The following is a 14,336-nucleotide window of genomic DNA, read 5'->3' as shown; positions in this document are numbered from 1 at the left end:
CAGGGCACTATAAAGATATATTCCTAATGTTACTGTGTTTTCAAAGCTATTTAGATTATTGGACTCAATTAAATAGTTAACTAAATAGATTTGCTTACCTTTATTCTCAATATAGTCACTGCTCCTCCCCTGGCTGAGATCATCATTACAGATATGTATATGAATATGAAATCCCTGTTTCTACTAAACAAAATGATATATAATATATGCGAGTGTACTTTAAATGAAAGAGGTGAATTATGGTTGAACAGACAGAGTGCAAATTCCAGGTTTTATGTTTTGTTTTGATCACAGGTTTACAACCGACTACGTCTTTAAGGGGTTAAATGTAAATGTGTATGTTTAGATTGATAATATAGACATATAGTTTGCTTTTCCAAAAGTTGTAATTTCCTTCATCCATTAATTCCTCTTATACCAACAGTCAAGCGGATGTTAAGATGCAGATTACAGTTCTGGGTGATGACATGCTTTCGTGCTCCCACTGGGCACTTTACGTTTTATTTATAAGTGTCAGGCATTGATCAATAAACACTCTCCAGTGAGATGTTTACATTTATCGTTACTTCATACTTTACCTGGTAGATGTGCAAGTCAGAAGGTTCAGAGATAAATCTTCAATTACTTCAAGTATTTCTTCAGTGATGGAATGAATCAGCTATTGTATTTATGTTAATTGGTACTAGCCAGTCACAACAATTAACTGCAAAAGCTGTTAATACTATATTTTAGTCGTTGTCGCAATATAGAAAAATAAAATTTAAAAAAATGGAATTACATAATAAAACAAAATATAGATATAGGATTAGGTATTAACAGAGACAAACAGAACAAACTATATGATGCACCAAGAATTCAATGTAAAACCCAAGGTAAATAATAAAAAAAACAACTAGCAATCAGGAACAAAAACAAACAAACAAAAAAAAAAAAACAATGTAAGCACATGGATAATAAAATGGAGTACCAGGTATAAAAACAATCCAAAAAACAGTGTTCTTTAAAGTCCTGAATACCAACATAATATTAACATGTTTTAAAATATAAAAAATGTCACCCATCAAAAGTCAATTAATAGCCGTAGTTCTATGGTTAAATATTTCACTAATTTGTAGAATTGTCTAAGAATATTAATTGAAACATTAACATACTTTGATGTGCATGCATCTGTTATGTTTTCTAAAAAGCACTGGTCACACTATACATATGCATAGATACAGATCTTAAAAAAGATCAGTTTGGGTTGAAATGTCGATGTATGTCATTTTAAAGAAAAAGTACTTTATCACTTGATATAAGCCCAGTGAGTGCAATTTTCATTGCATTTTATATATGTGTGAAGGGAGATATACAAGAGAGGAGATTTATCTAGTGTCAATGAGTAATCTGCAACTTTTTCAAATAATTAGTTTTGATAGTCTTGTATAATATTTATTCCTTTTGTGATTTTTCTGTATTTTTGCTTTACTTTGTATAGTACATTCCATTTATTAATATTTTTGCATTTTCTGCACCAGAATAGCACTCTATTTTTGATGATCTCTTAAACCATTATTATCTTGTCGAAGAAAGCAAGGTAGAATATTTGTACTGTATTCTTATGTAGTGGAACATAATTGGGGAGGCACAAAAATAAGTTCAGACTAAATTTAAAACACTTTCCTAAATCGGAACAGATTGTTGACCACTCATTGTTATACTATTATTAATTTGTCAACTTCTTTCAACTACAGACATGCTGGCAAAGTAAAAAAAAAAAAAAAAAAAAGTAAAACAAGCAAAAGCAATAGGAAACATCAAATGTTACAGAATAAAATTATGAAAAAGGTCCAGAGAGAAAGAAAGAGAAGAACCGATGATGCAGTATATTTAACATGTTTGGATGATGCCCAACAAAAATGTGTTATTTCCCACTCACATGTAATGGAGCTTATAGCCATCTCCACATATAATAGCATGCATTGCTACAATCTCCACTTATACATACATGTCATTCAAGCGTGAGTAACTTTGTATTAAGAGATATACAAGGGAGAGAACAGAGTACAATAGTGTAATATTGTAACTCAAAGATAAGTAGTAAATCAAATGGCAAATTCACTCACAAGGGGGATGGGGGGCTTACAAAACAAGCTCGTTAAGTCAGGCGTAGGGTGCTATATTCCCCACTTAATGGATGTCTGTATGTCACAGCTTCTTCAGCAGTATGAGCATAAATATGAAAAACAGCAGAAAAATCCAATAGAGCTCTCTGATACAGTGAGTAAACAAAATTATATAGAAAATGTGCTCACATTTATGAGAGCAGTTAAACCACTCAGAGTTTCCAGGATATGTGAAATAATCCCCACCAAGGATAGTCTGCCCAGATATCTTCAGAAGGATATTCCACAGGGTACCAAAAACCAACAAAAAAATAAAATGGTGAAATATTGTTTTTTGAGGATACAGTAGTAGGAAAGGAAGTAAGGTTACCCAGGAGTGGGGAGAGAAAGCAGTTAACAGTTAAACTGATATGTCTTCCTGAAGGAGTGAGTTTTCACATTTTTTTTTAAAGAATGGAGTCTGTGTGAGAGTCTATTGGAGCAGGGAATGGAATTCCATAGGATCGGTGCAGCCCTAGAGAAGTCTTTACAGGAAGATGAACGTTGCTACAGTATTCATTATAGACTGTAGCACCATTTAGTAGAGATGTTTGCCCCCAGTAACCTGCAGCCTGGCCTCCAGGAGGAAGTAGGCTTCTACCTGCACCACACAATTCATACCAGCAACTAGGGAAGTGGCTGGCTAACAGCGCTCACTTTCAGCCAATCACTGTCTGTTAGCCCTGGCATGATGTGAAGCAAAGCAAGGCTTGCGTCTGCCATTACTTTATTGAAAGCTCAGTTGCAGACTGCCGGAGGCTGAGTTGCAGACTGCCGGAGGCTGAGTGACTCTGCTAATTGCTGAGTAAACTAGCTTTTTTTTGGGAACCAGTGCCCACAGACTCGAGCAAACTTAACCACTCCAATCCATTCAAGTGAATATGGTGCCTACAGTGTCTTTTTAAAAATGACAGAGCTGTAGCCTGTCACAAAACTCCCTAGCAATGTTCTTTAATTGTAATATATGCAGTGTAACAGCATGCCTGCGTGGTCTTTGCCATAAACATACACTTTTTTTTCCTATCAGGGCAGCTGAGAGGAGGCTTGACAGATTGCAGTATGAAGTGTTGTTTCTGAGCAATTAATAGTACTGTGTGTTACATTCCAGCTAGGATGTTTGATACTGCAGTTAGTCAACACATGTTTATTACAAAAAGGATGAACAATTAGTGCCCCAACAAAAGGTTTACTAATGGTTAATTTAGGATTTTTTTTTCTATAAAATAATTAATGTCCGCATACTGTCCGCAAGAGACATTGATTCTGATCTTTGTGTTTAAGTGACTTCTTAATAATCAGTGGCAAGCGAATCAGCTGAACACACTGTAGTAGGGTTCCTGGATGTTTTTTTGGCATTCCCTTGATAATAAGGTATTTCACATCAGTATTAGCCAGGGTGATGCTGTTTAAGCTTTTTATGACCTTACAAATTGAACTGTAACTTAGAACATTTATTTTCATTCACATTGGTAAGCCCACTTGGGCTAGACCCCTGGTACACATTCTTAAAGCAACACTATAGTGTAAAAAATACAAACAAGTATTCCTGATCCTGTAGTGTTAAAAACACCACCCCTGCATTGCCTCCCTGGGTGAGATAATCAGAAATGACGATCTCAGCCAATTCAATGCTCTCCCATTAAAAAGCATTAGAAGGCTAATGTGTATGTGAGCACAACACGAGCGCTACGGAATCTGTTGGCGCTATATAAATGGCAATAATAAATAAAATAAATAAACACTGCACTGCACCAATCAGTATCTCCTGATAGAGATGCATTGAATCAGTGCTTTTCTATGGGGAGAGTTCAGCACCTACATGCAGAGACACATTGTGCAGCACTGACCCAGGAAGCACCTCATGTCTGACTGACTGCCACAGGAGGTGTCCCTAGATAGTAATGTAAACACTGCCTTTTCTCTGAAAAGGCAATTTTGCATGAAAATACCTGAAATGACTGACTATACTCACCAGAACAACTACATTACACTGTAGTTGTTCTGGTGACTATAGTGTCCCTTTAGCTGTGTCTGTCCAGTGTACAGTAATTCAGAACATACTGACAAATTGAAATTAAAAAAGTAATTTTAAATAGTGCACATTAAATTTAGTGAAGACTTTACAAGGCTCCTCATATACACACACACACCCTGTTCCAAATTATTATGCAAATGATATTTTTCTCATTTACCTAAATAATTGATGTAAATAACAGTCAGCATAATTCTCATGTTATCAACTATTAAGAGTACAATTCAAACTTTATTGAACAAACCTCCTATTGATATCAAGAATACAAGACAACAAAGGAATTTGGGATACGGCTGTAAATCTAAATCAAACAAAAAACATACATAGTGTAATACAATTTAAAAAAAACTAATTGTGTAAATGTAATGCACTCACAAGATTACGTGAAAATAGCGCTCCAGGGTGCCTCCCCCGATAGCAGTGGGGGACTAAGTGATCCCTTCTGTTGTTCACCGATGGCTACACAATGCAGGACTCCAGTGATGGTAAAAAAAAAACTGCAGCTTTTTACCAGGACCTATTGGTATTTTATATTTTATTTTATATTATATTTTATAATTATTTGGTGACATTTTTCACCTTATCAATAAAGCTGCTGTTTTTTTTACCATCACTGGAGTCCTGCATTGTGTATCCATCGGTGAACAACAGAAGGGATCACTTAGCCCCCCACTGCTATCGGGGGAGGACCCCTAGAGCGCTGTTTTCACGTAATCTTGTGAGTGCATTACATTTACGCAATTTTTTTTTTAATTGTATTACACTATGTATGCTTTTTGTTTGTTTTAGATTTACAGCCGTATCCCAAATTCCTTTGTTGTATTGTATTCTTGCTGTGTAAAGGTCACTTTTCTTTGGGTAGTGGCCTGGGAGGCTGTCGCACTATATCTTTGACATAAGTATCAATTTTCACTCTTTGGGGCATATTTAGTGCCTATATATTGTTTCCTATTGATATCAGTATTTGTTTTAAACATAAAAAACGTACAATGCACTGTTCCAAATTATTACGCATAGTAAGGTTCAAAACACTTTATAGGTTGTAAAGAACTAAAAATTGTAATTTGTTGTGTTTGCAGCATATTTACTGAAATCAAAAGCTTTTTCAATCAAACTTATAACAACATTTTAACTTTTTTTTAACAGGTCATTGATGCAGAGGTATTCTTTGCAGCATGAGATGGTGCATTGTCATGCATGAAGATAATTTTATTACGGAAAGCATAGTTCTTCCTTCTGTACCAGGAAAGTAAATGGTCAGTCAGCCTAAAGGGGTCGACCAGCTCTCTTCCAATGATTCCGGCACAAAACATGACTCCACCACCGCCTTGCTGACGTCGCAGCCTTGTTGGAACAGGGTGGCTGTCCGCCAACCATCCACTACTCCATCCATCTGGACCATCCAGGGTTGCACGGCACTCATCAGTGAACAGGACTGTTTGAAAATTAGACTTAATGTATTTTTCTGCCCAATGCAGCCGTTTCTGCTTGTGAGCATTGGTTAGTGGTGGCCGAATAGAAGGTTTATGCACAGTTGCAAGACTCTACACCTTGATGTCCGTGGGACTTCAGAGGCACCAGCAGCTTCAAATATCTGTTTGCTGCTATGTAATGGTATTTTAGCAGCTGCTCTCTTGATCCGATGCATGGATCTGGCAGAAATCTTCCTTAATGTGCCTTTTTCTGCACGAACCCGTCTGTGCTCTGAATCAGCCACAAATCTCTTAATAGTGCGATGATCACACTTACGTTTTCGTGAAATATCTAATGTTTTCATACCTCGTCCAAGGCATTGAACTACTTCAGTCTTTTTGGCAGCAGAGAGATAATTTTCTTCCCCATATTGCATAGTGAGGGGTCTGGAGCTCTTTATGCTCCTCTCCCCTCACGCTGCGGCTGCCTCTTCTCTCTCCCACACTGTCTCCCTGCCGGATGCTGGGGGGAAGTGACAGTCTGTCACTTCCTCTCTGCCTGCCGACATTACAGGGGCCCGGTCGCGGTCTTAAAGGACAGCGGCACTCGACCGGGTCCCTGTTGAGAAGTAATGTTTCCCCGGTGCTATAATCATAGCACCAGGGAAATATTCTGTGGCACTCCTGTTTGTGCGGCACAGTGTTTGGGAACCGCTGCTTTAGTCAATAATCCTGTTAATTGCATAAGTAAAACAAATAAATTGCATTTGAAAAAAGAAAAAAAAAAGGGGGGGGGACAAAAAATAGAAACAAAATGTTTCAAAATGTTTCTGCAGTGCATATGTACATACCGCATTCTTATAATCTGTGATCAGAATTAATTACTGCATAATTGCAACATCTAAACAGGATGTGTTTCTAAATAGATGTCTAGTGTGGGATAAGGCCTACAATATATTTGTTCCATATAAAAGCCAATCGATAGAAGGTACCTAAACATAACCAAATATATTTATAGAAATCAGCTGTGACCAAGTTACAGTTTTGCTTTTTGCTTAGTTGATGTTAGATTCTGGCTTTCCTCCATCTACCACTAAAATATTTTGACACAATTCTTATACTTCCCTTATTCTCATCAGTGCACTTAAAGGACCACTCTAGGCACCCAGACCACTTCAGCTTAATGAAGTGGTCTGGGTGCCAGGTCCAGCTGGGGTTAACACATTCTTTTATAAACATAGCAGTTTCAGAGAAACTGCTATGTTTATAAATTGGTTAAGCCTTCCCCCTAATCCTCTAGTGGCTGTCTCACTGACAGCCGCTAGAGGCGCTTGCGTGATTCTCACTGTGAAAATCACAGTGAGAGCACGCAAGCGTCCATAGGAAAGCATTGTAAATGCTTTCCTATGCGACCGATTGAATGCGCGCGCAGCTCTTGCCGCGTGTGCGCATTCAGCCGACGGGGCGGAGAGGAGGCGGAGAGGAGGAGAGCTCCCCGCCCAGCGCTGGAAAAAGGTAAGTTTTACCCCTTTTCCCCTTTCCAGAGCCGGGCGGGAGGGGGTCCCTGAGGGTGGGGGCACCCTCAGGGCACTCTAGTGCCAGGAAAACGAGTATGTTTTCCTGGCACTAGAGTGGTCCTTTAAGGTTATACCTCAGCAGTAACTTGACTCTGTTCCAATTAGACATACATTCCCAACAAATCTGAGATCCTGCTACAGGACATGTGCCAGTTCTAGCACCTATTTCCATGCTCGGTGGTCAAAGAAACATAGAATGTGACGGCAGATAAAAACTATTCGGCAAGTCTAGTCTGCCCAATTTTCTAAATACTTTCATTAACCTTATCTTAGGTCTAGGATAGCCTTATGCCTATCCCACGCATGCTCCTTCACTGTGTTAACCGCTACCACTTCAGCTGGAAGGTTATTCCATATATCATTGGCAAGAACACAAAAAATGTCCTATACTTCTGAAAACTCATTGCGAGACAAATCATTTGTCCCTAGATGGACAAGAACATCAAATTCCCCTTCCTGCTTTGTATGCTTAACAATATTAAAAATATCTATCCTGTCTATGCGAGCAATAGCTCCAAGAAGTCATATCACAAAGCAACTATTGCTGAACTCCACACCTCTTATGAAAGAATCCTCCAACAACAACAACTGCTTTTTATCAGGCCTCACCTTGTCCTTTTTAACATAGAAACATAGAATGTGAGGGCAGATAAGAACTATTCGGCACATCTAGTCTGCCCAATTTTCTAATTACTCTCATTAGTCCCTGGCATTATCTTATAGCTAGGACAGCCTTATGCCTATCCCACACATGCTTAAACTACTTCAGCTGGAGGGCTACTCAATGCAACCACTACCCTCTCAGTAAAGCAATACTTCCGGATATTATTTTTAAACCTTTGCCCCTCTAATTTAAGACTATGTCCTCTTGTTATGGTAGTTTTTCCATTTTTAAATATAGTCTCCTCCTTTACTGTGTTTATTCCCTTTAGGTATTTAAATGTTTCTATCATATCCCCCTGTCTTATCTTTCCTCCAAGCTATAAATGTTCCTTTAACCTTTCCTTTTATCCTGCAATCCTGAACCAGTTTAGTAGTCCTTCTCTGAACTCTCTCCAAAGTATCTATATCGTTCAGGAGATACAGTCTCCAGTATTGCTAACAATACTCCAAGTGGTCTCACCAGTGTTCTGTACAATGGCATGAGCACTTCCCTCTTTTTACCTCCCCCTATATAACCAAGCATTCTGCTAGCATTCCAAATCTCAGACGTCAAAAATACAATCTTCTGTTGCAATGTAGAGAACTGTCTACTGATTAGACAGCAACCAAAACTCCAAAAAGTGGAATGTCATGCCTGGTGGCTTATTATGTTAGTTGTTATTTAGAGAGAACAAAAATTCAGGCATGGTGATTTCACATGTAAATGTGAGCAAGGTGCAAAAATATTGGCAATCAAACACATTGGGTCCTTCAAGCCAGTTTAATCAATGATTACCCATAACGGACATTTGAGTTTATTTAGACAGACACCATGATCAACCAAATAAACAGACATGGCAAAATAAAGATACATGGTATTGCCTTAAGTTCTTGCAAAACTGTCTAACAATATGTAATGTAAGGAAGCAATAGAAGGGCAGTCTATTATGCATTGCAGACCCTTTATGATGAAAGAGAGAAACAATATTATCACATTTACTTGAGGACAGTATGTTTGAACAGTCACTTGGTCAATTTTCATATCAACTTCCCTTCAATGTGTCTGACCTCTTTACTTCTGTGCTCTCTTTCTTTGGCAACTTTTATAGACTAGTGAATTCTTTTTATCTAGTTTTCAGCTTCAAGATGTCTAAAGAATGAAAACCATTAATGCATTCACAGCTTTAGAACGGCTTGTATGGATAAGCTTTTCGGAGACATACATTAGAGGTCTCCATAGACGAAATTACAGAGCACAGACCTTTTCAACATTGCATATTGTCTACTCTGGCAGACAATACATGCATGAAAACTAGAGCTATACTTCCAGCTAACAGCCATGTCTGAAAGGCTTTCTACTACAGGAATGCAGCAACACAATGCATTACTTATCTACATTTCTACAAAAGTCGCACAGTCACTAGACTAATGATCAACAAGTGTTTCGCTCCCATATGACTGCCATTGCAATCTCTTGCTGCTGCCTGTATTCAAAGCTAGTGTTACAGCATGGATCATATTAGCCAAGTTTCTCAGTAGCTTCTGTTCCCTGACTCAATTCTAGAAAGTATTTTCATACGACTACCATAATTTACACAAAGATACTGGGGAAAATGACGGATTGCCTTAAATCTTCAGTACTTCACAATACTTCTAAGTCATTTGGCAACATTTTGAGTTTCAATAAAGAGCAAATGTACATTCTAATCATTAAAAAATAGCTTTATAAAAAGAAATAATTTTGTTATTTGCATTTACATGTTTGCAAAGGAATCATGGGAAATGAAGCCTGGTACTTATTTAATTAAGGCATATATGTAAAAATACAGCACTGCCTAACTAGAGCTGCAGCAAAAGTCATTTTTTCGACTCACCTGGGCTTCACACATAACCATTATAAATGCTTCAATAGAGTTGAGTATAAAAAGGAAATGTCATTCACAAATTGGCGTTCTGCTAGTATTAGTATTTAATCATAATGCAATAATGCACTCATTTCTTTTCATTTTTAAAATATTTTACTAAGCATGGCAAAACCTAACTTTGCAGAATAATATATTTTCGACTTGCTGCTAGCAACAACTCCAGCTAAATACAAAGAAACATATTTAGTTTAAGGCATTAGACAACTCTAGATACTAGAATGAGTCGTGATGCACCTCAAAGAGCAGTAAAATCCCGGAGACGCTGGCCTATACGCTGGCAATGGTTCCCAACCTTTTTTGGCCCATGGCACTCTAAGAGAGAGAAGACTTTCCAAGACACACCTAGCTTTATTTTTTTCAGTTATTTAACCATCATCAACAGCTTATAAATGTCAGAATTACTTGAAGCCTTACTTTCACTTGAAGTGCATACTTTCAGCCAAATTGATTTAATTAATTTCAATTAAATAACAGACAGAAATCCTAGTTTTAATGTCGGCACATATTACATTTTTTTTTTTTTAAATTATATGTTAAACACTGCATCCAAGCTATTACAGTCATATTGCCCCCTACAAAGTGTTCTTGGCACACTTTGAGGTGCCAGGGACTCAAGTACGCCATGGCACACTGGTGACAAAACACACAAAACAAAGCAAAACATTAGTTGCAGGTTTCTCCAACTCTGTTTCAAACTATATTGAGATGTATTAGTTTTCAACACCGACCTTTATAATATTTTCCTAACTCAATACGTTACTTGTAAATTGTATTTGTACATTAATTGAAAATATTTTCTTGTTAAATGAGGAATGGAAAATACGATGTACATAAGTTCATATTAAATCAGCAAATTGGTGCACAATGCATTAATATTCTTTTTAAATCACATGCAATTTTTACAGAACTGTACAATAGGTGGATTAACAATTAACAAGTTGTTCCTACAAGACAAGAAATAGAAAAGAAAACTAAAGGAGCCCCCAATCTAATGAGGCTCCTAATCTGGTTTTATTTACTAAGTCTACAGTGGACAATTTATAAAGAAAAAGATGTAAACTGGAAAATACACTTGGAGCAAGTTCATGAGAAAGGATGCTACAAATAGCAATAATAACTAATCCTAAAGCATGCCAATGAAAAATCAAATAATAAAATCTTTATTGATAAATGAAAACAAGCAGGCAATATGCAATAGGAATAATGGCTAGGTAGCAAGGGGTGTTTATTGTCTAGGAATACTAATGGCTTATATAGCAACTCCTGGCATAGACCTTTCAATCAGTAATTATGGGAGTCTTGCAGAAACTTAATGGGGCAGCAATATCCAGTACAATAAGATCAACCAGAGTTGATAAACAGAGACTTCTATAATAGAACAACTCTCACCATCCTCAGTGATCAGTCTAATTAAAGTACCTAATAGACAAACATAGAATAAGATGAACCAAGGCAACCCTCATCATCCTCAGTTGTCAATATAAATAGAGTACCTGATGAGAAGACTGGAATAAGCAAAAGCGAAAAAATATAGGAGGAAGGTAGTTAACTAATAAATCCCTATCAATCCTAATAAACACCTTCATGGGTGTTCTAAGCTGTCCCTATAAGTTAGAAATCCAGATCAATCTAATAGCCCCTTAGCTAGATAGCCCATAAACATTCAGCTCCAAGTTGTAAAAATAAAATAATAAATAACTAAAGTGAAGGTGTTAAACACCTAGTGCTCTCATAGTGAGTAAAGTGCTCAACAAAAGAAGAACCCGACGCGCGTTTCGGTGTGTGTAGCAGCACCTTTGTCAGGGGTATAAAAGGTATAAAGAGATGTATAAAGAGATGTATTAGTTTTCAACACCGACCTTTATAATATTTTACTAACTCAATACGTTACTTGTAAATTGTATTTGTACATTAATTGAAAATATTTTCTTGTTAAATGAGGAATGGAAAATACGATGTACATAAGTTCATATTAAATCAGCAAATTGGTGCACAATGCATTAATAGTCTTTTTAAATCACATGCAATTTTTACAGAACTGTACAATAGGTGGATTAACAATTAACACGTTGTTCCTACAAGACGACTTGTATGCACAGGAACAGAATGTGCTAAGGGCCCTCAACAAACTAACTTACATTGCATACTAATTCCAAGGGTAGATGGATTTCATGTGTAGAAAAGGTTGCTTGCTAGGAGAGTTTATAATAAAATTAGATCTTAATTGTTAAAAAAATGTGGGAGAAGAGGAAGTGAAGCAGGTTAGTAAGGTGTGCAGAGGGAAGAATCTGAACAGTTTAACAGGCCTTCCTTCCAAAAAAAAAAAAGTATTTATTCAAAGAAATCAACAATGGTAATTAAAAACAGTAATATTTATTTACCTGATTTGTAGCCATGTCAGCATTGGGGTGGTTCCACCTCCAAACACCCACACTGTAAAGAACACTATAAGCAGTGTTGTAGTGAACATCATTTGCTTCGGCTGAGAGTCTGTGTCACGAATAGCTAAAGCAAACGCTATTGCTCCTCGTAAACCTTAAGAATAAAATAAAACATAGGCTTTAATAATCACCAGTCATCTATTAGGGGATTAAACATTTTAGCCAAATTTGTCAAAATAATTAGTTAGAGAATATTTCTAATTTGCTCAATGTGGTCTAAAATGTAAGTAAAATGAAAAGGTTACTCCAACCACTGACCATTTCTGCTTTTTGAAGTGGCCATGGTGGTAGGAGTCTGGATGTGTAGTGTTTCAGCTTGAAAAACTGCACATTCAGAGTTATTGGCAATTGTGTGCTGGTGGCTATTTGCACCTTAGGCAGTCCTGAACTCTGTTGCGAGCTCCCTAATGTAAATTCTGTGCATAACAGATGTAACTGCTTACTCATTGCTATCACCGTCACGTGCACACCTAAGGCATAGTGAACTGAATGTACAGATTCCATAAAATGACATGAGATCTGAAATGATTTTTTGGGGGAGGTTTGAACACACAGTATCGTATGAAAGTTTAAAGAGCAGCTTCCATCAAATTTTTACTTCTCTTTTTGAAACGTTTATTATACTTAATGAAACAATATTTTTATTTATTTTTTAGAAAATATCATATTTTTATCTTGCTTAACATCTGTGTTGGGTCACACTGCAATCTCAGCTGAAGTCATGTTATTTTAAGAAGCAGTTGGTCAGATAACACTTGAACCTGGCATATCATGGTTGATCAGCTAGATAAAAAAGTGAATAAATAAAAATAAACAGTCTACATCATTTAGCAAAAAAAAAAGTTACATTTTATTAAAGGACCACGCTGGACACCTTAACAGCATTAATACAATAAACGTTTCTATGGTGCAAAGAGGTCACTGAACATTGAACACTGAGCATTACTGAACAGTTAACCCCCAAAGTCTGCAAGCCAATTCCTGCTGTTCTGCCCTCCACTTCCTCTGTGTATTCTGGGCTTCAATCAGGGAGCTTTGGTCTGACCTCAATTAGTAGGCTGAGAATTTCAGCCTATCATTAGCTCCCCATTCAAAAAATTGAGTGAAAAAGATGATTGCGTCATCCAATTGGTTTAACCCCTTCAGGTAAGACAGCGCACATGACTTCCTCGCACCATAAAAATGTAATTGCTAGAAAGTTTTAATAGCACACAGATGGAACTTTAAAAAAAGTTCTGAAACATGTTTGAGAAAAGGAACTTAGAGTTACATGACATAGTATTTTCAGGGTAAAATTTTAAATTCAGGGTTGTAAGGTTTGCTATTTTCATTTTTTATTTTCAATTGTAAGCACTAATTATCTTTAAATATATTGCTAGCCAGACAGGCATAACTAATCTAGCACAAATGAGTAAGTGGAGCTCCACAATATTTAATGATTAAGGCACAATTAATCTCCTACATAAATTAATGCATGAATACATTATGGGGTCCTCTTTGCATAATAGGACAGTCATGCTTTCACAGTCTAATAATATAACCTATACAATATTCCTATCATAACCATAAGGTAATGTACATGTAATTCAATTATTTATCCCCTTTTCTGCCTCCAGATGGCTATTCGAAAGCACGGGGCCAAGCATGTTTATGAACTTATTCTGGAATTCTTTCTACTTAAGAAAGATATTTCATGTAGTCTGCAGCTGCAGCCTGAAGAACAATATGTAATACAAAATACATTTATGAAAATCTTCTCATTTATATTTTTGCCAGAAGTTTGGCTAACACAAAGTTAGATAACATTACTAGAATATTCTATTGTGACTTTGTTGCTTTATGCATAACAGCAAGTCTAAGTACATAATAAACACATAAAAGCTGGATAGGCTGGCAAGGAGAACGCTGGAGAGAGGAACTGACCCAGGCCATTAACATACAGAGTTTAAGGGGATACTGAAGTGCCAGGAATACAAAGCTGTATTCCTGGCACTACCGATTCCTCTGCCTCCTCCTCCCTCCCTCACTCCCACCCCCTCCCCAGTAAATAAAGGGTTAAAAACACTTAATTTACGTATCTGATTCCAGCACCGATCCGATGTCCCTCAGCACTGGGTCGAAGCTCCGCCCCCTCCTCCGTCCCCCTTCTTCTGTTAGACAGCC

The 14,336-nt window shown here is 37.1% G+C and overlaps 1 protein-coding gene across 1 annotated transcript in view; it reads right to left on the bottom strand.

Moving 5' to 3' along the window:
- SLC9A9 (solute carrier family 9 member A9) overlaps positions 1-14,336 on the bottom strand; it is an 807,694-nt gene that overhangs the window by 232,469 nt on the left and 560,889 nt on the right. Inside the window, exon 12 of the mRNA XM_063442493.1 lies at positions 12,114-12,267. Coding sequence (XP_063298563.1) covers positions 12,114-12,267 — 154 coding nt within the window. The remainder of the gene's footprint in view (positions 1-12,113; positions 12,268-14,336) is intronic.

The sequence above is a fragment of the Pelobates fuscus genome, chromosome 2 (assembly GCF_036172605.1).
Source record: "Pelobates fuscus isolate aPelFus1 chromosome 2, aPelFus1.pri, whole genome shotgun sequence".
Classification (NCBI taxonomy): domain Eukaryota; kingdom Metazoa; phylum Chordata; class Amphibia; order Anura; family Pelobatidae; genus Pelobates; species Pelobates fuscus.
The sequence above is the reverse complement of the archived record's forward strand: the minus strand, read 5'-3'. Positions and strand labels throughout refer to the sequence as shown.